The 26,462-nt window shown below is 36.9% G+C and overlaps 1 protein-coding gene across 2 annotated transcripts in view; it reads left to right on the top strand.

Annotated features, from left to right (window-relative positions):
* The first annotated feature begins 32 nt into the window (after positions 1–32).
* arap2 (ArfGAP with RhoGAP domain, ankyrin repeat and PH domain 2) overlaps positions 33–26,462 on the top strand; it is a 91,358-nt gene continuing 64,928 nt past the window's right edge. The window contains exons 1-7 of one of the 2 annotated variants that reach the window (XM_058781779.1): positions 33–201; positions 14,253–15,043; positions 18,119–18,192; positions 19,469–19,545; positions 20,182–20,246; positions 20,930–21,325; positions 22,809–22,878. In XM_058781779.1, the coding sequence (XP_058637762.1) occupies positions 14,355–15,043; positions 18,119–18,192; positions 19,469–19,545; positions 20,182–20,246; positions 20,930–21,325; positions 22,809–22,878 (1,371 nt within the window). In that variant the 5' untranslated portion in view covers positions 33–201; positions 14,253–14,354. The remainder of the gene's footprint in view (positions 202–14,252; positions 15,044–18,118; positions 18,193–19,468; positions 19,546–20,181; positions 20,247–20,929; positions 21,326–22,808; positions 22,879–26,462) is intronic. The other variant, XM_058781777.1, reaches the window with a different exon arrangement.

Genomic DNA, 26,462 nt, shown 5'->3' with positions numbered 1-26,462 from the left:
TGGGCGCGAGGTGCGTCAGCGTGGCCCGGCGCAGGTAGGCGTGGAGAGCCGCGCGCCTAGACTCGAAATCCGGAACGACCGCTGGGTGGAAAGAAACTACGGCATGAAGACAAACGTTTTCAAACTAAGCAGACAGTAACAACTTCTCGTCAGAAAGTTACAGCGACAGTTTGACAGCAAGAAGGGTGGTCGCGGTTTGAGGTATGTTTCTAGAAAAGACCTGCTCCATTTTCCTTAACAACAAGATTTCGCTTTGAGCGTTAGGTTATTGTGCTTAAATTGTCATAAATCAGTCTAGTTAGTCAAACAAACTAACTGGGTTAGAATCTTTTGTTTTGTAGTGTGTTTTGCTCAGACACTCCTTGTGTAAACACTCCCTCAGCTTGTTGATATTGTGCTCATTCACTCGGGCCGTCAAAACAAAAAAGTGCCAAAAGTTAAAGAAACACACTCATACACTAAGTGCAAAGTTCTCACTTATCCTCTAACAAAGTTTTCACGCAAAATAAATGTTGCTACAATACTGATAACATTTGTTATCACAACAGATAGCCTAACAAATGCATGTTGTCAATGTTTTACATAAGCAAATAATAGACAGCATGCTATTTATTATGTGCCATGCTGAAGATTTGATTATTGTGACGCCGGATATATGCATTTATGCTGTGAAACATTTCTAATAGCTGGACTTTGCTCTTTAGTGGTGGATTTTTATGGGAGAGAAATGCCTGGTATGTATGACTCAAGAGTAAAATGGGGACAACAGAGTAGCCAAGGGAAATATCTCCACACAAAAATGAAACTCCTGTCATTATTTACTCACCCTCATAATGACTTTCTCCTGAGGAACAGAAAAGGAGATGTTAGGCGGAATGACAGTCTCAGTCACAATTCACTTCATAGACTGTCGTTCTGTCTAACATCCCTTTTTGGGTTTCATAGAATGACATGAGGGTGAGTAAATAACAAATTTTGGGTGAGATGTTCCTTTAAGCATATTCTTTGTGTACATTCTTTCTATAATTGCTGTGGCTTACAGTGGAAGTCAGGCACGGGTCTACATGCTTGTGCTTGTTATTAAGACAAGAAGATGGCATTGCAACATTTTTTGCAGGCGAAGAGGGACATTTGTGTAGAATATACCACATCCAAATGAATCCAGCTTGCAACAGTGTTTTGGAAAAGTCTTTCTGCTAGATTAGCTTCAATGGTTTTGTGAAGCATTTTGGGTGTTCCATTGTGTGTAGATTAATAATATTGTCTAGGCTACTTGTAATGATGAGCAATTGATTAACCTGTCTGTACTGGTGGAATGAAGTTCAGATGTGCAATTTTGTGTTCCTGGTCTTTGAGCTTTCAAGAAACATACCTTTAGTTGTATTTTTTGTAAGTTGTCCCAGTTGGTTTCGTTTGCAATTGTTTATCAAGCAGACTGTCTGTAAAAAAAAGGCTTTGAAATTATCAAAATAACAATATACAAAATAACATTCTTCGGTAGAAATTGATAATTTTGTGAATGCATTCATTAGAGCAAGTGTAATTTATGTTTTTTTTTATTTGCTGTGATGTTTTGAAGACATACTTTCTTGTGGAAAAAGGTGCCTAAATGTCTCTTGATATTTGACTCATGCTCCCATGAGGCAATAATTCACTGCACATGCAATGTTTATCCTTGCTGCAAGTGAAGCCGTATTCAATGTAGTCTGATTAGAACATTCTTTTACCTTGGATAGTTATTTTTCCTCTGGTTTTGTGGAATGAGATGCAGCCTGGATAATCTGAATAATTTGCCTGCTTCTACCAAGTGACAGATGAATTTGCAGCCAAAACAAAAGATATAGAAAGTATTTTCACCTTCCTTTGAAAAAATAAAATTCTTGTGCTAACAATGTCCAATTGTATGGTTAGTTAGGTTTTATTATTTGCATACTAAATAGTTTTTTCCCCTGCTGCCTGCAACTGTCACTGAACAGATCTGTAACTCATTTCAGGGAGGAAACCAGTGAATTGCTGCATTGGCAGGATATGCTGTGCTACTCTGTAATTCATGAAATATATGTGCCTGTGTCTGAACTGGTAAAACTCTGATGCATGTTAGTGCAGGTTTAGAGGTTGTGAAAGCATTGGTTTGTGCCAAAGCTGTGATATTTTAGCCAGTTACCCAGACAGATTTTCAGATCTGAAAAATCTGATTTGTTAAACAAGGCTTAAACTGATCTGAACAAAAGCAGCCTTTTATGCTTTGTGAACAATACCTTGCAGTTAGTCTGGTAGAGTTACTTTAATTACTTGGGTACAGATTAGCTGTTTTTTTTTTTTTTTTTTTTAGTAACCTAATCTAATGAATTACTGTATTGCAGTAATGGAATCAAATTTCCATCTTATTGCTTTTCTTGTTGAGTTTTTTAATATCCAAATAAGGATAAGGAAACTTTTTACATAAGTTTCAATAATAAATTGTAAAATGTGCCACATATTATCATTGGTTTATCCTAGGATAACTCAAAAGTCTTTACTACAACCTGACAAAATAAAAGGTTGGTCTAACTTAAAGAAATTATGACAGAAATAAATTACTGTTGCACAGTAGAATGTGCTTCTCAATTTAAGTAATAATAATAACAACAACAATAATTGTACAGTTTATAAAACAATAACATCATACAATTTTTTTATCAGTGTTCGTCACTGTAGACTTCTGTTGTGCAGCACTTTGCCAAAAAATGAAAGAAAGTACAAATTTTATTGCATTTTAAAAGATGAATTAAAATGTTAAAGTTTTATGTATTCATTTGATTACTGCCATATTTCATTATAATTTTTTATGAAATTATAAAACAAAGAAACCAGAAAAAATAAAACTTACAATTTTTGAAAATTAAAGTTTGAAAGTTTTGAAAATTAAACACATTTCATTGTGACATGTAATAATTTATTACATTGTTAAAGTTTTATTTATATATATATATATATATATATATATATATATATATATATATATATACACATACATAGTCATGGCCAAAAATATCGGCACCCTTGGTAAATATGACCAAAGAAGGCTGTGAAAATTAATCTGCATTGTTAATCCTTTTGATATTTTATTTATAAAATTCACAAAAATCTAACCTTTCATTGGATAATAAGAATTTAAAACGGGGGGAAATATCATTATGAAATAAATGTTTTTCTCTAATACACATTGGCCACAATTAACGGTACCCTTTTATTCAATACTTTTTGAAACCTCCATTTGCCAGTTTAACAGCTCTAAATGCCTGATGAGGTTAGAGAACACCTGACAAGAGATCAGAGACCATTCCTTCATCCAGAATCACTCCAGACCCTTTAGATTCCCAGCTCCATGTTGGTGCTTCTTCTCTTCAATTCACCCCACTGATTTTCTATATGGTTCAGGTCAGAGGACTGGAATGGCCATAGCAGAAGCTTGGTTTTGTGCTCCGTGACCCATTTTTGTGTTGTTTTTGAGGTTTGTGTTTGGATTATTGCGTAGTTGGAAGATCCAATCATGGCCCATTATAAGATTTCTAACAGAGTCGGTCATTTATTGATTTTTTATCTGTTGGTTTTTGATAGAATCCATGATGCCATGTGTCTAAACAATGTCCAGGACCTCCAGCAGAAATATTGGCACACAACATCAAAAATACAGCGGTATATTTCATTGTACACATGGGGTACTTTTTATCCCTGTGTTCACCAAACCCATCTTGAGTGTTTGCTGCTAAAAAGCTCATTTTTTAGTTTCATCTGACCATTGAAGCCAGTCCCATTTAAAGTTCCAGTCGTGTCTGACAACTGAATATGCTGGAGTTTGTTTTTGGAGGAGCTAGGAGAATTTTTCTTGAAACTCCCCCGTACAACATGTGGTGATGTAGGTGCTGTTTGACAATTTTTTTTTAAGGTTTTCTGACCCCAAGACTCAACTATTTTCTGCAATTCTCCAGCTGTGGTCCTTGGTTGGTCATTGTGTTCACGCGATCAACAGATAAGTCTGTGATTGACTTCAATGATCATCGCTTCACGCCCTTCACTGAGCGCTTTATTGATCATTGAAGCCAATCACAGATGTGTCTGTTGAGCGCGTGAACACAATGACCAATCAGCGCTGTTTAAGAATCCGCTCAACAGTGCTCAAATCTTAGCGGGAAATAGGGGTGTGCGATATGACGATTTTTGATCGTGGACGATAAAATTGTCTCCACGATCTGCTTTTGAAGAAATATCGTAGTATCGTGCTACAGCGCACATTCTATCAGCTGCGGTTCTTATTCCTCAGTCTCAATATACTGTACATTATTCGGATATGTTCTCAGAATTGCGACTTTATATCTCACAATTCTGACTTTATAACTCGCAATTGCGAGTTTATATTGCGCAATTATGAGAAAAAAGGTCAGAATTGTGAGATAAAAGGTCGCAATAACCTTTTTTTTTATTATTCAGTGGCAGAAACGGGCTTTCATAGTTCTAAAGCCAAATTAGGCTACCTTATTTTGTTCGGATCACAAAAGGAAGTTAAAAAAAATACAAATAAATATTTTTACAAACATAAAACTATGCATGCAACTCATTCCATATTCCAAGTGTTTATGCTTAACTCTTATTTTGCTCGCTCGCTCTAGTTTATAGTTTATTTGTACCTTCATAACCAGTAATTAGTCAACCTGATGCTGATGATCACAAATGAAGACGTGAACCCCCCCCCCCTAAAAAACCTTGCACTTGTCCATTTAATAAATTTTAAACTTTTCCAGTCTTTTTACAAACATAAAATTATCACAGGCAACTCAGGCATACTGTAGGGTTTGCCGAGACACAAATCGAAAATGAAACCTATAGGCATAATTAAGGGAAAATCTCCAGTCACTGCATTCGTGGATTTATACGAGTACGCGGCAGTTCGCGACAGTGCGCCTTGGAGAAGCACACAAGAGAGTCATTTAGAAACATCAAGATAAATAAAATTGTGACTTGAAACTAGGGCTGCACGATATTGGAAAAAACTCACATTGCGATATTTTGTATTTCTGCGATATATATTGCGATATGAAAAAAAAACCCCCCCAAAAAAACCTCCAGATGACTTGAAAAGCTCTATTTGGAAAAAAAATATTGTAGATGAGTAAATCAGCATAGAAAAATGAACAAATTACAAACATAGATAAATATAACAGAACAAAGATATAAAATAAATAAACAGTGCTTTATATTTTTTCCAGTAAGTCTAACAGTATTCAGGTATACTGGTTGAATAATCAAATGTAAAATAACACTGTATAAATTAAATCTAATAAATCTGTTAAAGCTACAAAAGTGATTTTTCTCTGTGTTTTGCTGTTTGATTAACATTCATGACACTGAAAGCCTTAGGAACATTAAACTGCTATGAGCCTATACTATCCATTTTCTTTATCAATTTTTTACCTTCACCTAAGCCATAAGCAACTGTGTTTACAAGGATACTTGCAGAGACATGCGTTTTGACAGTTTTGCGCGTATGTGTCATTTCAGGCACAAATAGACACGGAACTGAATGGAATTCAGTGTTCACATATATCTGAGTGACTCTCACCGTGTCTACAAAGGGCGCTGACAAAATACAATAGAACCCATTATAATCAGTGATGCCGTCTACACTGGATGCGGCGCGACACGGCAAATCCTTGCGAGTAAATCCCTCATTCTTTTTATGACGTACTGACACAAAGTTCAAAGGATTTGCAACGGTCGCTTTTTCGCGTCCAGTGAAGACAGTGCGTCGCGGGGTGGCGTGGCGTGAAAACGATCAGTATAAATATAACGGTCAGTATACTAAAAATCGCACATCCTGCGATGTGACTATCGCGGATGTGCATATCGCGATATCGATGCTGAAACGATATATCGTGCAGCCCTACTTGAAACACATTGCTTTCTTTACTGGGGTGAATATATCTGTTCTGAGACAGTCAGACAGCCTAGAATGCGCGCAAAGAACGCTCCCTCATAATCACTATAGCTGTCTCTCACTTCAATTCATTGCGATCTCACGACGTTCCTTTAATAAGCTCTATGCACAATTAATCTCTTATTTACATCGCATCTACACTTTGTTATAATGAGATGATTCCCGAACTTGCAGAACTCAGCACTTGACAAAAACTCTGTATTTTGATCGGTAAGTGGATTCTAACTTAAACACTTCTGGTCACTGCGTTCAAGAAATCAGCGGATATGTCTGTGAACGGCTACATTGCTCAACGCTGCAAATATGTTTCGCCAATATCAGATGGGGCCCCCTGATTCCCCGGGGCCCTAAGCGGCCGCTTACCTCGCTTATTGGTTAAGTCCGCCCCTGCCCGTACACCCGAAGCGCGCGTGCTAAAGCCTGTCAAAAAGCGCCTGATTACTGAAATAAGTTATCTTGTGCACTAATATTGTCAAAACACACAAGGTTTATGTATAGACTCCGTTGCTTATGTCTAAAATGAATAAGTAAACAGCTGAGAGAAACGGATGCGTGCCTCTGTATATTAGATGCGTGCATGTCTTAAAGAGGCAGTACTGAACATGCTGCCGACTGTCATTAAAGGGATAGTTCACCTTAAAATTTAATTTCTGTCATTATTTACTAACTCGCATGTTGTCCCAAACCTGTATTAATTTCTTTCTTGTGCTGAACACAAAAGAAGATATTTTGAAGAATGTGGGTAACAAAATAGTATCTGGTCCACATTGAATTTTGATAGAAGGAAAAAATAATACTATGGAATAAGTCACTGGGGACCAGCAACTGTTTGGTTTTCCACGTTCCTCAAAATAGCATTTATGTTTAGCAGAAGAAACTCATTCAGGTTTAAAGAAACTTTTTAGTGAGTAAATAATGGTATAAATATAAAACACTTTTTATTTTGGGGTTAATTATTCCTTCAATGTTAATAAAACACCAAAACACAAAGAGAAAAATCACTCACTACTGTTGACTGAAAAACGTTAATACAGTTGATTTAATAGGAATCAATCTATATAGTGTTTTATTTTTATATTTGTTGATTCAATTTATTGAATGCTCCTGCTAAATACACCTTGTATAGTATGTGTATTTGTAATGTGTATCTTGTTCTCATTTTTTAATAACAAAGATAAAATAATGACAGATTTTTATCTTCGCCCACTTTGGCCTAAATAGCCGCCATTCTTTTTTAATATTTTTGTTATCTTGAAAGGTTTTGTCTTTATAATAGGGAAATTAGTTTGGCTGTAATGCTCAGACAACTTGCAAAATAGTAAAACCAACATGACAAAGAATCGTGATTAAAATCGTGATTTTTCTTAAAAATATTGTGATATTACATTTTTGCCATATCACCCACCCCTAGCGGCAAAATGGATGTTTTTAAAATTTCAGTACTGAATGGTATCGTGGTCAGTACTTTTGACAACACTAATATAGACACATGTCCTCTTCCAGGCAGTTTCGTAACATTTTATGTTGATTGGAAATTCTTAATTATGGCCCTGATGGTGGAAATGGGAATTTTCATTGCTCTAGCTCTTTTCTTAAAGCCACTTCACTAATTTGTGAAGCTCAATTATCTTTTGCTGCACATCAGAAATATATTCTTTGGTTTTTCTCATTGTGATGGATGATTGGATCTATGGATAAATATACTGCTGGATCTATAACAGGGCTCCTCAAATCTGGACCTCGAGATCCACTTTCCTACAGAGTTTAGCTGTAACCCTAATCAAACACACCTGAACATGCTAATCAATGTCTTCAGGATCATTAGAAAATCACAGACAGGTGAGTTTGATCAGGGTTGGAGCTAAACTCTGCAGTGGATTGGACCTCCAGGGTAAGATTTGAGGAACCCTGATCTATAATGTTGTGGGCCTGTTTTTCTGCCGGAGGTCCTGCACATCTTGTTCAGATATATGGCATAATGTATTATATCAAATACCAACAGATAAAAAATCAAAACCTGTCTGCCTCTGTTAGAAATCTTATAATGGGCTGTGGTTGGATCTTCTGTCAGATCGATAATCCAAAACAAACATCAAAATCAGCACAAAAATGGGTCACTGAGCACAAAATGAAACTTCTGCCATGGCTCTCTCAGTTCCCTGACCTGAACCCTGTAGAAAATGAGTGGGGTGAACTGAAGAGAAGAAGCACCAGCATGGAGCTGTGATTCTGAAGGATCTGGAGAGATTCTTCTCAGGTGTTCTCCAAACTCATCAGGCATTATAGAAGAAAAGTCAGAGCTGTTATCTTGGGAGAAGGACGTTGCAATAATTGGGTGCCAGTAATTGTGGCCAACATGAACTAAAGAAAGCATTTATTTCACAATGGGATCCCCCACACTTTTAATTGCTTTACTTCAACGATAGGTTAAAATTTTGTGAATTTTTTAAATGAAAGATCAAAACTATAAACAGTGGAGATTTATTTTCACAGCCACCTTTGCTCATATTTACCAAGGGTGCCAATATTAGTGGAGGGCACTGTGTATATATATATTTACATTTTGGAAACTGGTTTGTTGGATAATTTGCCATTTCAGCACTGCCTACAACAACTCCAACAGCGCCTAAAATATCCATATCCATCTGCAGCCTATTCTGTAACTTAAGCTATTTCTCATTCTAAAAACTTTAAGCTTAAAGGCAAAGGACCTTGTAACAATGTGAACATGCAAGCTATGCTGTCTTGTAACATCTATTGCTGTGATGACCTGGATGTAAAACATTTTGACAAAGAACAAACATTCATTTAATATTATCAGAATATCTTCCCAGTATACAGAATCCATTTATATTTTTAAGAAGCAAGAGAAAGACCGGTCCTAATGCAGGTATGCTAATGTCATGTTGAGGGAATCTTGATATTACAGGCTAGTATAGACACTTGTCCAGGATTGATAAAATGACATATTATCAAAAAATGCAGTTCTCAGACATAACAGTTGATCATACACCATGTCAAGTCAAGTCACCTTTATTTATATAGCGCTTTTAACAATACAGATTGTGTCAAAGCACATAACAGTATCAAATTGGAGGATAGAGTGTCAGTAATGTATAATGATAAGATTAAACACTCAATTTTCAAAACCATGTCTACACTGCAATGCGACAAAAGACAATAGAAGCCAATAAAATAATTAATTCTTTCTGCACTGGATGCGGTGCGACACAACAATATTGCATATATACAATAAGTATACAGTGTGTATATATATATATATACACACAGTGGGGCAAAAAAGTATTTAGTCAGCCACCAATTGTGCAAGTTCTCCCACTTAAAAAGATGAGAGAGGCCTGTAATTTTCATCATAGGTATACCTCAACTATGAAAATCACATTGTAGGATTTTTAAAGAATTAATTGGTAAATTCCTCGGTAAAATAAGTATTTGGTCACCTACAAACAAGCAAGATTTCTGGCTCTCACAGACCTGTAACTTCTTTAAGAGGCTCCTCTGTCCTCCACTCGTTACCTGTATTAATGGCATCTGTTTGAACTCGTTATCAGTATAAAAGACACCTGTCCACAACCTCAAACAGTCCAACTCCAAACTCCACCATGGCCAAGACCAAAGAGCTGTCAAAGGACACCAGAAACAAAATTGTAGACCTGCACCAGGCTGGGAAGACTGAATCTGCAATAGGTAAGCAGCTTGGTGTGAAGAAATCAACTGTGGGAGCAATTATTAGAAAATGGAAGACATACAAGACCACTGATAATCTCCCTCGATCTGGGGCTCCACGCAAGATCTCACCCCGTGGGGTCAAAATGATCACAAGAACTGTGAGCAAAAATCCCAGAACCGGGTGGGGGGGGGACCTAGTGAATGACCTGCAGAGAGCTGGGACCAAAGTAACAAAGGCTACCATCAGTAACACACTGCGCCGCCAGGGACTCAAATCCTGCAGTGCCAGACGTGTCCCCCTGCTTAAGCCAGTACATGTCCGGGCCCGTCTGAAGTTTGCTAGAGAGCATTTGGATGATCCAGAAGAGGATTGGGAGAATGTCATATGGTCAGATGAAACCAAAATAGAACTTTTTGGTAAAAACTCAACTTGTCGTGTTTGGAGGAGAAAGAATGCTGAGTTGCATCCAAAGAACACCATACCTACTGTGAAGCATGGGGGTGGAAACATCATGCTTTGGGGCTGTTTTTCTGCAAAGGGACCAGGACGACTGATCCGTGTAAACGAAAGAATGAATGGGGCCATGTATCGTGAGATTTTGAGTGAAAACCTCCTTCCATCAGCAAGGGCATTGAAGATGAAACGTGGCTGGGTCTTTCAGCATGACAATGATCCCAAACACACCGCCTGGCAACGAAGGAGTGGCTTCGTGAAGCATTTCAAGGTCCTGGAGTGGCCCAGCCAGTCTCCAGATCTCAACCCCATCGAAAATCTTTGAGTCCGTGTTGCCCAGCGACAGCCCCAAAACATTACTGCTCTAGAGGAGATCTGCATGGAGGAATGGGCCAAAATACCAGCAACAGTGTGTGAAGACTTACAGAAAACGTTTGACCTCTGTCATTGCCAACAAAGGGTATATAACAAAGTATTGAGATGAAATTTTGTTATTGACCAAATACTTATTTTCCACCATAATTTGCAAATAAATTCTTTAAAAATGCTACAATGTGATTTTCTGGATTTTTTTTTTTCTCATTTTGTCTCTCATAGTTGAGGTATACCTATGATGAAAATTACAGGCCTCTCTCATCTTTTTAAGTGGGAGAACTTGCACAATTGGTGGCTGACTAAATACTTTTTTGCCCCACTGTGTGTATATATATATATATAGCCCAGTGTTGTTATTTTAGCTAAATGAAGAAGTATTGCTGAGAAAAGGAGAAGTAGAGAACACCAAGGAGTAATGAAAGAGCTCTTTAAATGCTGTGGAACTAATATTCACATCACTGAAGAAGTTTACTGTCACTCTATTTAAACATCTCTGGAGTGGAAGAACATTATTAAAGATGCTTATGAAAATGTTAATTGAATTTTACTGTGGAATGGAGCTTAGGGTTTCAAAGGGGAGTTTACTCGGTTGTCATGGGAATAATGTCACCTTGCAAAAAAACCCCATATTATCCTGAAATTGCGTAATGCTTTATTTTTATGATATATATTTTTTAAATATATTTATATACAATTCATTTCATAATAAAACCGCTAAAAACCAGAGAACATAGCTCACACAGCCAAAATGTGTACATTCAGACAGCAGTGAAATACCATTGTCTTGTTTGGAGTACTAAACATGGTTATCTTGTGCATAATTTGGTTATGAAAGACAACTGCAGTCATTTTCCATAACCAAAGGGACTACCTGAAATTTAGAGGAATGAGTTCATTTGATATATGCTATATGAACAGAACGCGGTGGACAGCTAGTCATTTATCATGCCTTTGCACCTGTCAACCTTCATACATTTATACTGTGATTATACAAACTATTTATAACATGCCAGAAAATAGATATATTTTGTGAGTGGGACTAAAGTGTTTGAGCAGTGGATGGCTAGTTATCTGGTTATACAGACACTATCCGATCTATTCTTGTCTGAATAAGATCTGAATCTGCATAGAATACTCAGATTTTGAAGTTTAGATTCATTTGACGTGACAAGCCAAATTAGTCTCGAAAGAAAGGATTTTATATATTATAACTAGGGCTGCAACAAACGATTATTTTGATAATCGATTAATCTAATGATTATTAGAACGATTAATCGACTAATCGTCGATTATTTCACTGATTAATCAGTAGACTTTGATTATTCAGCTTTTGCAATTAGTTAAAATATTGTTATACATATTATAACATGAATAAAGGTCACTTCAGCTTTAGAAAAGCATATTATGTCATTACAATTATTATACAATTAATTGGTAACACTTTACAATAAGGTTCATTGGTTAACATGAATTAAGAATGAACAATACTTCTAGAGCATTTATTAATCTTGGTTAATGTTAATTTCACCATTTATTAACGCATTTATAAAAATCACAAGTTATGTTTTTTAACATTGGTAAATGCACTGTGAACTAACACGAACAAACAATGAACAACTGTATTTTTATTAACCAACATTAGCAAAGATTAATACATTAATTTAATAAATGTATTGTTCATTGTTCATTCATGTTAATTAATACATTACAGTAAGGTATCATTTGTTAACATTAGTTAAAGTGTTACCAATTCATTATACAAATAGATGTATTTGGCACACAAAATGAGATGACAGACAGAGACACTCTCTCACCATTTAATTAGCTACATGGAAAAGTAACACATCATTCTGCCTAACATCTCCTTTTGTCAGTGATAAGAATCAAAATAAAGGTAAGTGATGAGATGCTTTGGATAAACTATTTTATTCACAGCATAATGTCTTAAAATAGCCTACCGTATATGGTTATGATAACCAAAACAGTCCTGAGCTAGATCAAGCTTTGATCTCTGTAAAACAAACTATAACTTTAATTAAATATTTTTTCCCCACTAATAAAAACATTTTATCATTAGCTAGCTCCACAGTGGAGAGCTGCTTTATTTCAGAAAATCAAGTTGTAATTCTAACTGAAAGCGACACTGACTCTGGGTTTTCATGTTTAATACCATAAAGCTGCTTGATTTAAGGCTATCTATTGCATAAAGTAAGTTATACATATAAGTTACTATATAAATAAACATGATGTGAACGGACTTTACTTGAGTACTTAACTGCAGAGCTCATGCAAACATCCACATCGTTGTAATCAAATGCAGTTTTAACTGCTGCTTTAACACTGCTGTCAGTTTTTGTTGTGTTTATTTTGTTACTGAGATTAAAGCGTGCAATATATATTTACATATTCATCAAACGCCGCTCAGGTTCGGGTGTGTCGTCTTCTCTTGAATTGCATCCAAGAGGGCTGAATTACATTCTTGCGCTACAGCGCCACACTGGTTGAACCGCAGTATTGCAGGCTCTTGCATTAGGTCATGTGAGATCAAAAGATTACTCGACAACAAAAATATTTGTCGACAATTTTTATTGTCGATGATGTCGACTAATCGTTTCAGCCCTAATTTATAACCACTATCTATATTTCATTTCCATCCTGATTTTTTTTGTAGAAAATAAAATAGTTACCAGAAAACAGCTGGTAACTATAAACAGTTACTGATTTTTGTTGGAATTGCCTTATTTTTCAAAAATTTGCACCAGTTGGTGCCGATAGCCTCATGGGCAGCCCATCAACATGCAGCGCCGTTGCACTTCGGGCGTGCCGTGTTTGAGTCCCGGCTCGTGGACCTTTCCTGATCCCACCCCCCTTTCTTGCTTACTTCGCTTCCTGTCTCACTACTGTCCTATCAATAAACAAGGCAAAAATGCCAAAAATAGATCTTTAGAAAAAATCTTGCACCAAATAGAAGTGTACAGAGACGAGAGCAGAGCCTGGATTCTTCCTCTGCTATTCACTGTTGCTTGGCAAAATAGTCTGTTTGTCTGTGCCACCAAGTCATATTTTTATGTAACAGCAGCGTCTATTGGTACATGATGTGCAAGTCTTATGGATATAGATAGTGGTTACAAATATAAAGACCATTCTTTTAAGATTAATTTGGCTTGTTGCTTCAAATGTTGAATCTAAACTTTAACATCTGAGTATTCTTTTTAAATTAAGTTCTTATGTTGCTCATAAAAGGGTGTGTTTTATAACTTATGAATCTTTGAAAACTCTTTTATCCCAAGCTATTTTATCCCACTTTGTTGGAAGCAGAATTTATGATTTTGTTATTTTTAAATGCTCTTTAAAAAAATAATACGTCTTCTGCATTTTGTTCAGAATGAACTGGAGAAGCACTGATTGTAAGACAACAAGAAGACTTTACATATCATCCCTGTTTCAGCTTCGCTGGTTTCTTGTAGTGTCATGGATAGACCTTAGGCTTATTTTGCTTGCTTTTAAATCTCCGAAAGGCTAAGCACCAGTGTATTTTGTTGTGCCATTCTTATATGGTATGTATGTGTTCATGCATGTGACCTCTGCAAAAACTACTGTTAAACAGATGTAGGGTTTTATGCTATACAACTTTCAAATGTATCATATTTTATTAGTCTGTCAAGATGATTCATACTTAAAGTGGATGAGGCATTTGGTTGTTCAATTTCTAAACTTGTTTGTTTGCTTGTTTAATGCAAAGAAAATTATTCTCCCTAGGGTGTGTTCCTACATTTTTACAACTTGCCTCAGAGTAACCTCTTTATCCAATGGCATATGGTAGACTTCATGACCACTGAAGACCCCTGTGTCTAGTCTTCTATGGAGCCCGACCAAGAAATTACTCGGTGGCTGACCAGTCTGCACCTGCCCCAATATGCCTCCAGCTTCTCCCGGGCTGGCTACCGTCGCTTTAAGGACCTCAGGAGCCTAACTGAAGAGAATCTTCTCGAGATGGACAATATTCCCACAGGACACCGGCGGAGGATCCTAGGCAGCCTGGAGTCCCTGATGATGGAAGTGGATGGAGGTAAAGTGCCAGTGAGGAGAAAGCCGATCCCAAGACCTAGACAGGTGTTTCCCAAAACTAAGCAGAGAGGAACATCTTGTCTGCATTCTCAGGGCAGTAACATCCAGATGACAAGCCAAACTCTTTCTTCAAGGACTACTGCTGATTCAGAACGGATGGCTATTGGTTCTGCTACACTTCCTCATACACTTCCTATTGTTACATCCCACATTGTTTCCTCCAGCTCTAGTTCCGCCTCTGAGCATGGCAGCAGTGAATCACTGGAGAACTTTTCAGAAGAACCTGTCCCAGATGAGAATGATGACTTTTCCTCAGAAGGAGCTTCTCTAGGCTTTCAGGGAGAAATGGTTGAAAACGAAATATATGAGCAGTGCACCTTCATTAAGGAACCCTCTGAGCCGAGGTCTACCCGCTCCTTTAAATTACGACACAGGCCTGTACCAGAGATCCCTGAACATCCCTTCATACCTCCTTATGACTGGTGAGTAAATATGTAAATGAATGTAACATTTATAAATATGTTTTTATTTGTTTGTCATTAGTGATGCTTTGAAATTATTATTTTTTTTAACAGAAATCAAAGTTTTCATTTAGCCAGACAGAAACCAAAAATAAAGTTTTGGTAATTCAGTTTTGGTAATTGGGTAGCTGAACTCCATAATTTATGCTGTTTGGGGTGTCATTTTTCTTAGGTCATAATTTAAACCAGTTGTAGTAAAGTTCTTTGGCAACGAGCCAAATGAGCCATTTTTGTTCATGGTAAAGTGTGTTCAAAGTGCTGCTATGTTTACCTGCTTTACCTTTCCCACAAAATAGTTGCTGACCGCGCCAACAGAGCTGCACTAAACTGTTTTGGTCGATGATTTTATCCCTCTAAAAACTATTTTGTTTTGTCCTAAAATCTGTTTAAAAAATAAATAAATAAAATTGCCTCAAATATTTTTGGTTGCTGACACAGCGACACACAGCATATGTCATAAATAGGGCTGTGATGAGACACTTACCTCACAAGACAAGACGACACAATAATGGGTTCACGAGAATGAGACAAGACAATATTTTCACACTATTTTTAAGACATCTTCAATCATGAAAAACAGTATTTCATTCTAATGATAGTCACAAAATGCAAGACAATGCAGGTGCATTTTGACTGCGCCTGATTTGTTCAAACAGCTGATTCATTCAGTAAAGTTTTGTTTGGAACTATTTCCTTGGCAAAATTGAGCAAAACATATAATATTGACTGTTAAATTTATCCCAATGTTAACTTCTGGTTTGTTGAAACTGTTTATTGTGGCATAAGATCTCATCACACCCCTAGTCACAGTCATGCTACTTTCAGTGAAACGGAGGCTGGGGGGGGGGGAATCACATACAGATGGGGGATCTTCTTTGAGCCATTTCCTTGTAATGGCCTTCTTACTGGTTGCTAATAATATATTAAAGGTGTATACAGTATAGCCTTCTTTGTTATTTTTGAAGAAGGAATTCCCAAGAACATTGTTTTAAAGTTACACTCAAGATTCAATCCCATTATTGCATTTATCTCTCTATTCAGATCCTGCCAGTAAGTAAGAATAATATTGCTGTCCCAAAAGAGTAAAAATGGTCAGCCATTATATTTCCGTATTTTCTCCAGCATTCACCAGCTTTTTGATTTCCAATTTGGAAATGTTTTATTCTTGGAGTTATGAAAAACCTTATTATATTCTTCCAAGTAAATTCCCTCCATGAATCTGAATTAGTTGTGGTCATCTGTGTTCTCCACATAGTTAACCATTCTTCTTCTGTTATAGTTATATTGGCTTCCTTTTCCCATTTTTTTTTTTTTTTTTTTTTTCAAATATATTGTTGAGTGTTTTTTTTGTTGACATTAAACCGGAATACATTTTTTATACAAGTTTCTTATTCACCTTCTTTTTATAAATATCTACAAATATCTGTACTATTGTTGATCCCGTATCTTCTGGTTCTCTTATATTTGTATTAAAATAATGTCTAAATTAAAGGTAACGGAAAAAGTTATATTTATGAGAAAGTTGTTGGAAATTCTCTAGTCCTCTCTCGGTAGAGATAAGGCAGAAGGATGTTATACCTTGTAAACTGCATTGCTTAAATCTCAGATCCAGTCTTGCTGGTTTAAACTATAAGTCATGTTCCACCCATCTTAGTATCCTTCCTTGTCTTTCAATTTTAGAATTCCTTAATTCTTTATACCAAATTTCCAACGGAATCTTTGTCAAACAGTTCAATTTATGTAACTGTGTCTACTGACAATTTCTATCTCCTAGTAATACTTGAAGGGGTAATTCAAGTTGTGACTGTTCAAAATCTTTCCACTTTGCACAATATTCATCGTTACACCAGCAAACCAAGTGTCTTAGCTGTGCTGCCTTATAGTAATCATCTAACGATGGTAGACCTCTCCCACCCAGAAGTACACATTCTTCGACAATAAAACATCAAAAATGGGAAAAATATCATTGTAATTTCTTAATGTACAACAGTGAAAGTGAGGTGACATGTAGCCAAGTCATTTTTGGTGCCTGGGAGCAATTGGGGGTTTATTTTTTAAATTTCTTTATTTTTCTTTACTTATTGGCCCACTGCCAGAGCCATTTTGTCATGAATGACTATGCAGTTTATAGCATCAAGCTGAGTGTGGGTATTGAGTGTGGAATATAGTTCATTCACTCTCCCCACCTACATTTCCTGCTAGTACTGAGAATCAAACCCACAACCTTTGGGTCTGACGCTCTAACCTTAGGTTATCCCTCAGCTTCCTGTCTACCTCAAGCACCTGCAGAGTGTTCTAGTGCTGTTCTGAACTGGCTGCATCAAGGTAATCAGCACTGCATAGTCATTCACAACAAAATGGAATTGTAACCCGAAGGTCGTGGGTTTGATTCCCAGTATCGGCAAGTGAATGAACAGCGCTCTGTGTGTGACTATACTTGGATGGGTTAAATTCAAGTATAGTCACATGAATAGGACAAATCTCCACTTAAGTAAATAAAATAAACAAAAAATAAATTAATAAAAAATGACCCACCAGTGCCAGAAAATGATAGGCCTAGTTATTATTTTTGTTCTGTTAAAAATGCACATTTGTTGTGTGACTTAAGTGGAATGCTTGAAAATCTTACATTTGATTTGTTAATGCATACTTTAAAACAAAGATGTTTTGAAATAATTTCCATCATTATCAACATTTTCACTATTGCTGTTGGGAAGTGGTGCAAATGGCACTGTGGTGGAAGTGTTCATGACTTCCAAAAAAAAAAAAAAGACAAAAAGTACATCATGCCTCCTATATCACATTATACAGGCTAGGTAGTGCTGGTGGACAAATTAAAGTGTTTTGAGAGACCCCATAAGACCAAAAGTGCCCTCAGTTCAAAAAACACTGTAGTACTGATCAGTGCATGGGTGTGCTGTGGAGTCCTAATATGGATGTAATTGAATGGGACTGTAAAGTGTTGTTTGTTTTCTATCCGTTCAATCAGAAATGCACAAGACATTCACATTTTTCTCCTTACAAATGTGTGTGCAGGAATGTGGCAGCAAACAACAATGACCATCTCACAAAATCTGAGGAACCCATCTGCCCCACAGGCAGTCAGAAAGGTACACTGCGCTTCACTTTATTATTTCAGCTTCAGCGGTTTAAATGTTTTGTTCTGATTTGTGATTGAGTCATTGAGCCATTTTTACCCTTTTAAAAAAATGGGATGCAGTTTCTCAGTGGAATATGCTCTTATCTTCTCATGCATGCATGTGGAGAAGCCTAGTTTGCCAAACTTACAGCAGCTTTCTTGTGTGTGTGTGTGTGTGTGTCTTTGAAACTGCCTTTGGCTTTGAAATTCTCCATTGTGTCCCCGTTCCGAACACGTCGCAGTGTTTGTAATTGTGGCAGGAAAGGTGCTTTTAGCGTCCTAGAGGAATAGTTTGGAAATTGTTTCAGCGAGGTGTGTGTGTGTGTGTGTGTGTGTAGTCGGGAATTGGGAGTTACACTGAAGTCAGAAACCAGGCTTAGGTATAAAAGTGGTTTAATGATGCCTATATCTACTAGATCTACAACCTAATTCTGTTCTTACTCTCTGGAGACTAAAATGTAATAGAAAGGTAGATGAAGTTTTAGAGGAAAAGTTTAAAGTACTGGGAACAGGGTATTCGTTTGCAACAGAGTACTTGATGATCAGAAAATACAATGAGAAAAATCAATGTTTTATAATATTTTGGTCTTAAAGTGAAGGATGACCGCAAAGAATGGGGAAAAAAAGGACTGTGGTGTCTCACGTACGTTTCCAAAATGCTCAGTGAGCGATTTACACAATTATCCTGAAACAGGTTCTTGTAGAATACGGATAAAACAGGGCAGAGAGTGAAAGAGAGAGTGAGCGTATCATCTGTAGTTAGAAGGTCAACACTTGATAATGATAAACGATGACACTGATCTGAAATGACACCTTTGCTACTGGGTTAAGATGTGATACAATACAGTACAGTTCTATCATAGATAACATAGCGGCGTCTAGATCAAACACCCTACAGTAGGGTCTTATCTAGCAGGGGGCCCTGTCTATTAGCTATATATCTATGTGTGTGTCCATCCGGAGGGAACAGTCTGGAATTCATGCTGCCCCTTACTGTCTCCGCAGAGATATGGTGGTCATTTGTCACCTTGACAACCAGTCACCCAAGCTGCTCCCTCTTTGGTACATTTTCCAAGCTGGCTGCGCTAAAGGACAATGTGTGGGATCTCATTTTATGCTTGTTCTTTTCTCTCTCTTGCCTCGTTCTTTCTTTGTCTTACTTTCTCCTTTGCCCTCCTCCTAGAATCGAACCACAAAACCACAACCTGCTTTGTCATAATGATTCATTCCTGTTGTGTTAATTACAGCATCACTTCAAAGGACCTTGTCCCCCATTGCCCCATATGGAGAGCTTTTTCTGTACAATTCAGCAGAACAGGAACCGGTGAGTGTATAAGAAACCTGCCTGTGCTGAAATTTGTTATGTTAAAATGAACGTTGCATATAAAGTGACATGATTTACAATGACCTCACATGTAGAGCATGAGTTACACTTTTAGTAAGGGTGTTTTCACACCTGGAACATTTGTTTTTAGAACCTGCCTTGTTTGGTTTATTTAGCCATATATGAACATGGCAATTGTGCTTGGATCTGCACCAAAATAATAAAAAAAGGTGGTCTCAGCTTGATTGAAAACACATTCTGGAGTGGTTTGCTTGTGAATAAAGAGCAATCTGACCCAGCAATGAACCAAACTGTCTCATCCGTGTCGTAATTCATAATTGAAAATGTGTTATGTAAAAAGCAGCAGCATCTAATTCTGTAGGTGAGCACATTACTTATTGCACTTGAAAACCAAAGAAAAAGCATTGTAAAATGTCATTGCTCTTGTTTGAAATGGGTGCACTGCAAAAATGCTGTCCCAACAAGGCTGATAAATTATGTATATGTAACGCATTATGGTACGATTAAGTCCCTTTAGTCTACAGGTCTTGAAAATGCCTTAAGACATTCATAACAAGGGTGAATTTAGAAAATAGACTTGCTTTTAGTTTCTTCTTGATTGCTTTTGTTTTTCAGGATGTGGGCAATGATGTTATGTCCAGTCAAGGAGTAAAAGAGAACCGGGATCAACAGAAGTTAAGGTGAACTGTTTGGTGAACTTCACCGTTCTTCAGTTTTTTAACAACCTAATTCTAAAATAATAATAAACTTGTACGTGAACTCCTCTAATTCTTGTTGAGTTCAGTGATTTTAACATGGTTTGTAGATTTTCATATGCCCACTGTGGTACTCGGAGGATCTCTGTAGACAACATTGCGGTTTGTAAGAAATGATGGTCAGGTGTAATGGCTAATCAGCATCAGCACCTTGGGTGTGAATTCATTTTCATTGATGAAAGTGTTTATTGTCAAATATTCTTTCATTTCCTCTATCTATTCTTAAAGCGATAGTTCACCCAAAAATCTAATTCTGTGGCAAACCTGTATAACTTCCTTTCTTCTGTTTGGAAGAAGGTTGATATCCAAAAAGTTTGGAATAAAAAAAAAAAAAAATGCTGAGACATTACTCAAAATATTGTCTTTTTTTTAAAAGAAATTCATACAGGTTTAAAATGACATGTGGGTGAGAAAATGATTTTCATTTTTGGGTAAACGATCCCTTTAATGTTCTTCAGGAACAGTGTCCCTCTCGCTAAATATGGTCATCATTTCAAAGAACGTAAAGCAATGGATATGAAATGAAGTTACCTACCTAATCATTGCGAATGTTATTATTTTGCCTTTTCCTTACGCCAACTTAATACATTTTTTTTATTATTTTTTAGAAACAAGCAGACACAAAACCAAGAAAGAGCACACGATAACAAGAAGCAAGACCTTTCCAAGCAGCATTATGTCCATGATGATGATGATGATGAGGATGATGATGATGATTACTCCACTGTCCAAGAATCCACGATTAGTCAGCGATTGGCTAATGAATGCTCTTTTAAACATCCTACAATGCCTACTCTTCTCTCGAGCACTGGACCATCAGCTTTGGCCAAGCCACAAACAGATGTGAAGGACAAATACAGTATGGCACAAGATGACCTGCCAGGCCTACAGAGACCAAACCTTCCTTCTCTAAAAGAAGTTTCCATTTCTCCCTATGCCTGCTTCTATGGGACCCGTAATGCTGCCACCAAAGCAGGCTGGCTAGACAAACTCTCTCCGCAAGGGTAAGGACCATGCAGGCCTCTGTTTGCTGCTTTGCACTCTTTGTGTATACTTTTTTTTTTTTTTTTTTTTTTTTATAAAGGATAATTCTTGAGAATACTGTAAGTCAAGTACTAAAGCACAACAATGTTAAGGAGTAGTTCACCCAAAAATGTTGTTCTCCATACACTGTTATTTTATATTTGGAACACAGAAGATGCACTTCATGCAGCTCTTTTGCCATTTAGTTGATATGACCTTGGTCTGCATGACTCGCGGACTATATTTCAAGTCTTCTGAAGCCACACAACAGCAGGAAACTATACTTCACACCGCAGTGAGCTGACTGTAAAGTACCCGAACCTTTGGAACTTGATTCCACTGTAATTCTCATGACACAATACCCATTTCACATTTAGCAGCATTAGTAAATGATCCAGTTCTAAGAGCAGTAATGTGTTCCTGCTGGCCGTGTGACCTTATGATTATCCAAACAATGGCTGCTGCTTGATATTTAATTATTTATTCAAATTCAGAGAATCAAATTATGTTGGAATTTTCTTATCTTTATTAGCTTGACATCACATGTTGAGTCTGTAATTGCAAAGTGGCCTTATTCTGCTTAGCTTTTTAAAATGAATGAAAATTTGTCATTAAAATATACATGAATATACATTAAGATGAAGGTACCACAGCTGTTTCTGGTTTCTCTTTTATTTTTATTTCCGTTTGTATTTTACAGCTTGGATTTTAGTTAAACAATTTCCCCCTTGTTCAAAAGTTTGGGGTCTTTTTATCAAAGAATCCTGAAGAATGTGACGGTTTCTTCAAAAGTATTAAGCAGAACAACTGTTTTCAACATTGATAATAATAATAAGAAATGTTTCTTAAGCACCAAATCAGCATATTATGATTTCTGAAGGGTCACGTGACACTGAAGACCGAAGTAATGGCTGCTGAAAATTCAGCTTTGCATCACAACAATAAATGTAATTTTAAAATATATTCAAATAGCAAACAATGATTTTAAATTGTAATAATATTTTACAATATTACTGTTTTTGCTTAATTTTTTAAATTCAAATAAATGCAGTCCTGATGGGCAAAAGAGACTTCTTTTAAAAACATTAACAAATCTCGCTGACCTCAAACGGTAGTGTATGAATAATTTTTGAAAGCGGGTGTACAATGCTTCAGCAGAGGCAGGCATAAACGTACAACGTATTTCACACTTTATTTTCGTATCAGTTTCCATACATGCTAAACCCACTTGTAAACGTGGGCTTCCTGTTTTAGTTTTTTTTCTCTTCCTCCTTTTGCTTGATGCTTTATTTTGCTAGTTGACGCACCACAATGCCAGTTGAGTGGTTGCACTGGCCAAAATTATTCATTTTGTTTCAAATGGCCCTGATAATAAACCCTCACTGATAGTCCATTTAATATTGTAACTTGAATAATGATGTGTTTTGACTTTTGTCAACATGACACTTTATTTTGTACTCGTAGGAACTGTGTCTTTCAGAGAAGATGGGTGAAGCTTGAAGGAGGAAATCTCACTTACTACAACAGCGATAAGGTGACACACACACACACACACACACACACACACACACACACACATATTCACAAATTGTCATGTTCTTGTTTCAGTTTGAATGGGGAGAGCAGAGACAAGCCTAAAGCCCTGGTGCCAGTTTTAAAATCAGCATGTACAATCAGTTTAAAGTATCTCAGAGCGTCCAAACTGCTGCAAATCCCTCTCTTAATTTCCACTTCCAGTGGGATAAACCTAAAATGTTCTTCCATAGCTGTTGACAGTCACTCACTCTTTTTGCAGATATAGTATTATCGCAGTAGGACAGAAACAGCACTGTTTGCAGGACCGGGGTGATATCATCAGTGTAAAACAGTGGGGGTAGAGGACGCTCTAATAGAGACAGAGGAGGGGGCATTGGATGAACCTGCGTGTACCATGCTTTTGTCTTTCTTTTAGTCCTTTAAGCCTAATCAAAAGAGGAGCATCAGTGGAGCGGCCTGTTCTGTAGCGTTCATACCAGTCACTCTTTCCCTTTTCATGCCCTGTTTACTTAGATGTATAATTGTGAGATATTATTAAAATTTAAATTAACTGTTTTCTGTTTTACTGTACTTTTTTATTTTAAAATGTAATTGATCCTTCAGAAATCATTCTTATTTGCTGTTTTGCTGCTTGAGTAACATTTCTTATTATTATCAATGTTCATTTTTATGGAAACAGGGATAAATATTTTTTCAAGATTCTTTGTTGAATATAAAGTGCAAAAGAACAGCATTTGAAATAGAAACATTTTATAACTTTACATATGTCTTTGCTGCCACTTTTGATCAATTTAATACATCCTTGCTGATTCAAAATAAATAATTTCTTTAAAAAAAATTTGGGTAACACTTTAGTATAGGGACCAATTCTCACTATTAACGAGTTGCTTATTAGCATGTATATTATTAACATATTGGCTGTTTATTGGTATTTATAAAGCACATATTCTGCATGATATATTCTACATCCCTAATCCTACACAATATCTAAACTTAACAACTACCTTACTAACTATTAATAAGCAGCAAATTAGGAGTTTATTGAGGCAAAAGTCTAGTTAATGGTTTGTTAATACAGAGAATTAAACCTTAAAATAAAGCGAGACCAAAAATTGTATTGCCCCTAAACTTTGCCTGGAGAAAAAGGTGAGTCAAAGCTTCTATGGTGCCACTTAATTTAGGAATTATAGGAAGCATATTTTCCATTGTCAATATCCACTCCATCACATTTAAGAGGCAGACTTAGCAGTAGCATTTAGCGGAAAGTTTCCCTGGGTTCCCTGGGTCTTCTAAATTAAGACAGGCTTCTCTGCGATGGCATCATGCATTAGGAGTTAATGGTGAATTTTGCATTCGTAACTAAATATTTAGTGTGAGTGGTGGCCACCATGAAGCTCTGCTGTGGTGTTTTGAGTGGTTGCCAGGACATTAAAAAGTTGGTCCTCTGAGCATTTTTTTATTGCACTTATGTTTGTTTGCTTGGTGGTTGCTTACTGGTTCCTTCTACATATTAAAAATAAAGCAAGTAACAGAATTTGCCTTAACAAGCATCACTTATCAAGAATACTAAAGAAAGTCTCCTCCAACTTATTGTCTTCAGCGGGCACATTCTCTCCTCAGTCTCTTTTCTCTGATTGAAATGGTTAATCTCAATCACTGCTCGCTTCTTGACATCACATAATGATGTCATCAATCAGAGACTTTCTTAAGCGTGGGAGAGAGGCAAGCACCGCACTCCCACTGGATCTCTGTAGGACCCTCAGGGACAGAGCAGCGTGGTCTCTCCCAAACTTACCTGATGTTTCATCAACCTTGCGACCAGGTCTGCGACATCTAGGGATCCAAGTAACACTTTCATGAGTTTTAGTTTGTATGTGTGAGTGAGAGAGGTTTAGAGTGTCACCTGTCAGTAGGCAGGGTGTGTGGAGATGTTTGGGTTGGGATCAGTTGCCTCGGATCTGAAGTACAACTGTGTGGAAAATCCAGAAAAGCTCAAAAGTCCCCTGGGAGCGCCAGTGGAAAAGCTTTCTCACCACCCACCCTCAGGTTTTGATGGTTGTAGTCCATCCAACTTAGGGCAAAAGTGAGCTTCCCATGATCTGCAACTTCTAAGCTACCTGTCGAATAGTCAGAATAATTACGATTTTTAAAAAGAAGTTTCTTATGCTCACCAAGGCTGCATTTCTTTGATCAAAATACAGTAAAACAGTAATATTGTGAAATATTACAATTTAAAAGTAACTAACTATTTTCTACCTCACTATATTTTAAAATGTAATTTAAATTTCAGCAGCTATTGCTCCAGTCTTCAGTGTCACATGATTAAGAAATGAAATAATATTTTTTCTTCAGCAAGGACAAAATAAATGGTTCAACAATTACAGCAAAACTTTTATAATGATCTGAAAGTTTTTTTTTTTTCAAACTTCTTTTCAGTTCTCTATTTATCAAAGAATCCTGCATCACGGTTTCCACAAAAATATTAAGCAGCAAAAAATGTTTTTCAGCATTAATGACCGTAAGATCCAGTATTAATAATTGACCTCCAAAAAAAAGATATCTCAAGGATCATGTGACACTGAAGACTGGAGTAATGAAGTATTAATATCACAGTAATGCGTTAGTTTTAAAATATATTAAAATAGAAAACAGCTTTCAAGACTTCCTCTTAATCATTTCAGACGTTTGATGGTAGTGTATGGCAGAAGATCTTCTAGAATGCTATGATTCATCTATGAGTTTTTGGCTAGTGTAGGATGTTGCAAAAAATGCAAATGCATCATATTGACATTTACTGCACACTATACATTTACAAGTCATTTTCCACACTCAAGTGCATTAGCGGCCCTCGGCCAGGTGGTGTCCCCATGGCTCCACTGCAGAACTAACCCAGTGCTGGTAAAAACAAAAGCTAATGGCATTACAATCACTCTCTGGTTCTCTCTGAGCGAATGCAGACTTCAACAGTTAACTTTATCGCACATTCAGATGTATGTGTTCATGAACATCAAAGTGCATATATAGAACAACTTGCTGTGAGCGTGACACGTCGTCACAGATTTGCACAAGCCATACAAACAAATCCTGCTATAAACTTTTTGTGCAGCTTACATCTTTGTTATATGTGTGTTTGTATAAGTGCTTAAACCATCTCTAAACTCCTAATGGATGTGCTTGCGTTTGCACATGTACTCTTTAAGCCCCCTTCATCGTTCCGACCCTGAAAATTGTAATTATAATGAATAATTAACGGCAGCTTAGAGAGCTCCTCATTATTGCCACTTAGCTTCCTATAAACATGCATACCTCTTCACTTTTATCCCCCTTTCCTCTCATCTGCTGCTGTCCAGATTTTAGACAGAGGAAGTCTCATTAATATGCCGGCGAGTTCGGCGGTGGGAAGGATGCAGAATTGGAGAGAGTGAGCGAGGAGTGAAATCCCGGAGAGAGGTGATGGCTGCCCCCTACCATAATTAGGGTTAGCTGCAGCCATCGTTGTTAACATGCTGCCTTAATTTGAAGAGATGGCGATCTCTCTGACCCCACTTTCTCTCTCTTTCTTGCTCGCAATCTTACGCTCCC

The sequence above is a fragment of the Onychostoma macrolepis genome, chromosome 07 (assembly GCF_012432095.1).
Source record: "Onychostoma macrolepis isolate SWU-2019 chromosome 07, ASM1243209v1, whole genome shotgun sequence".
NCBI classification, from domain to species: Eukaryota; Metazoa; Chordata; class Actinopteri; order Cypriniformes; family Cyprinidae; genus Onychostoma; species Onychostoma macrolepis.
The sequence above is the reverse complement of the archived record's forward strand: the minus strand, read 5'-3'. Positions and strand labels throughout refer to the sequence as shown.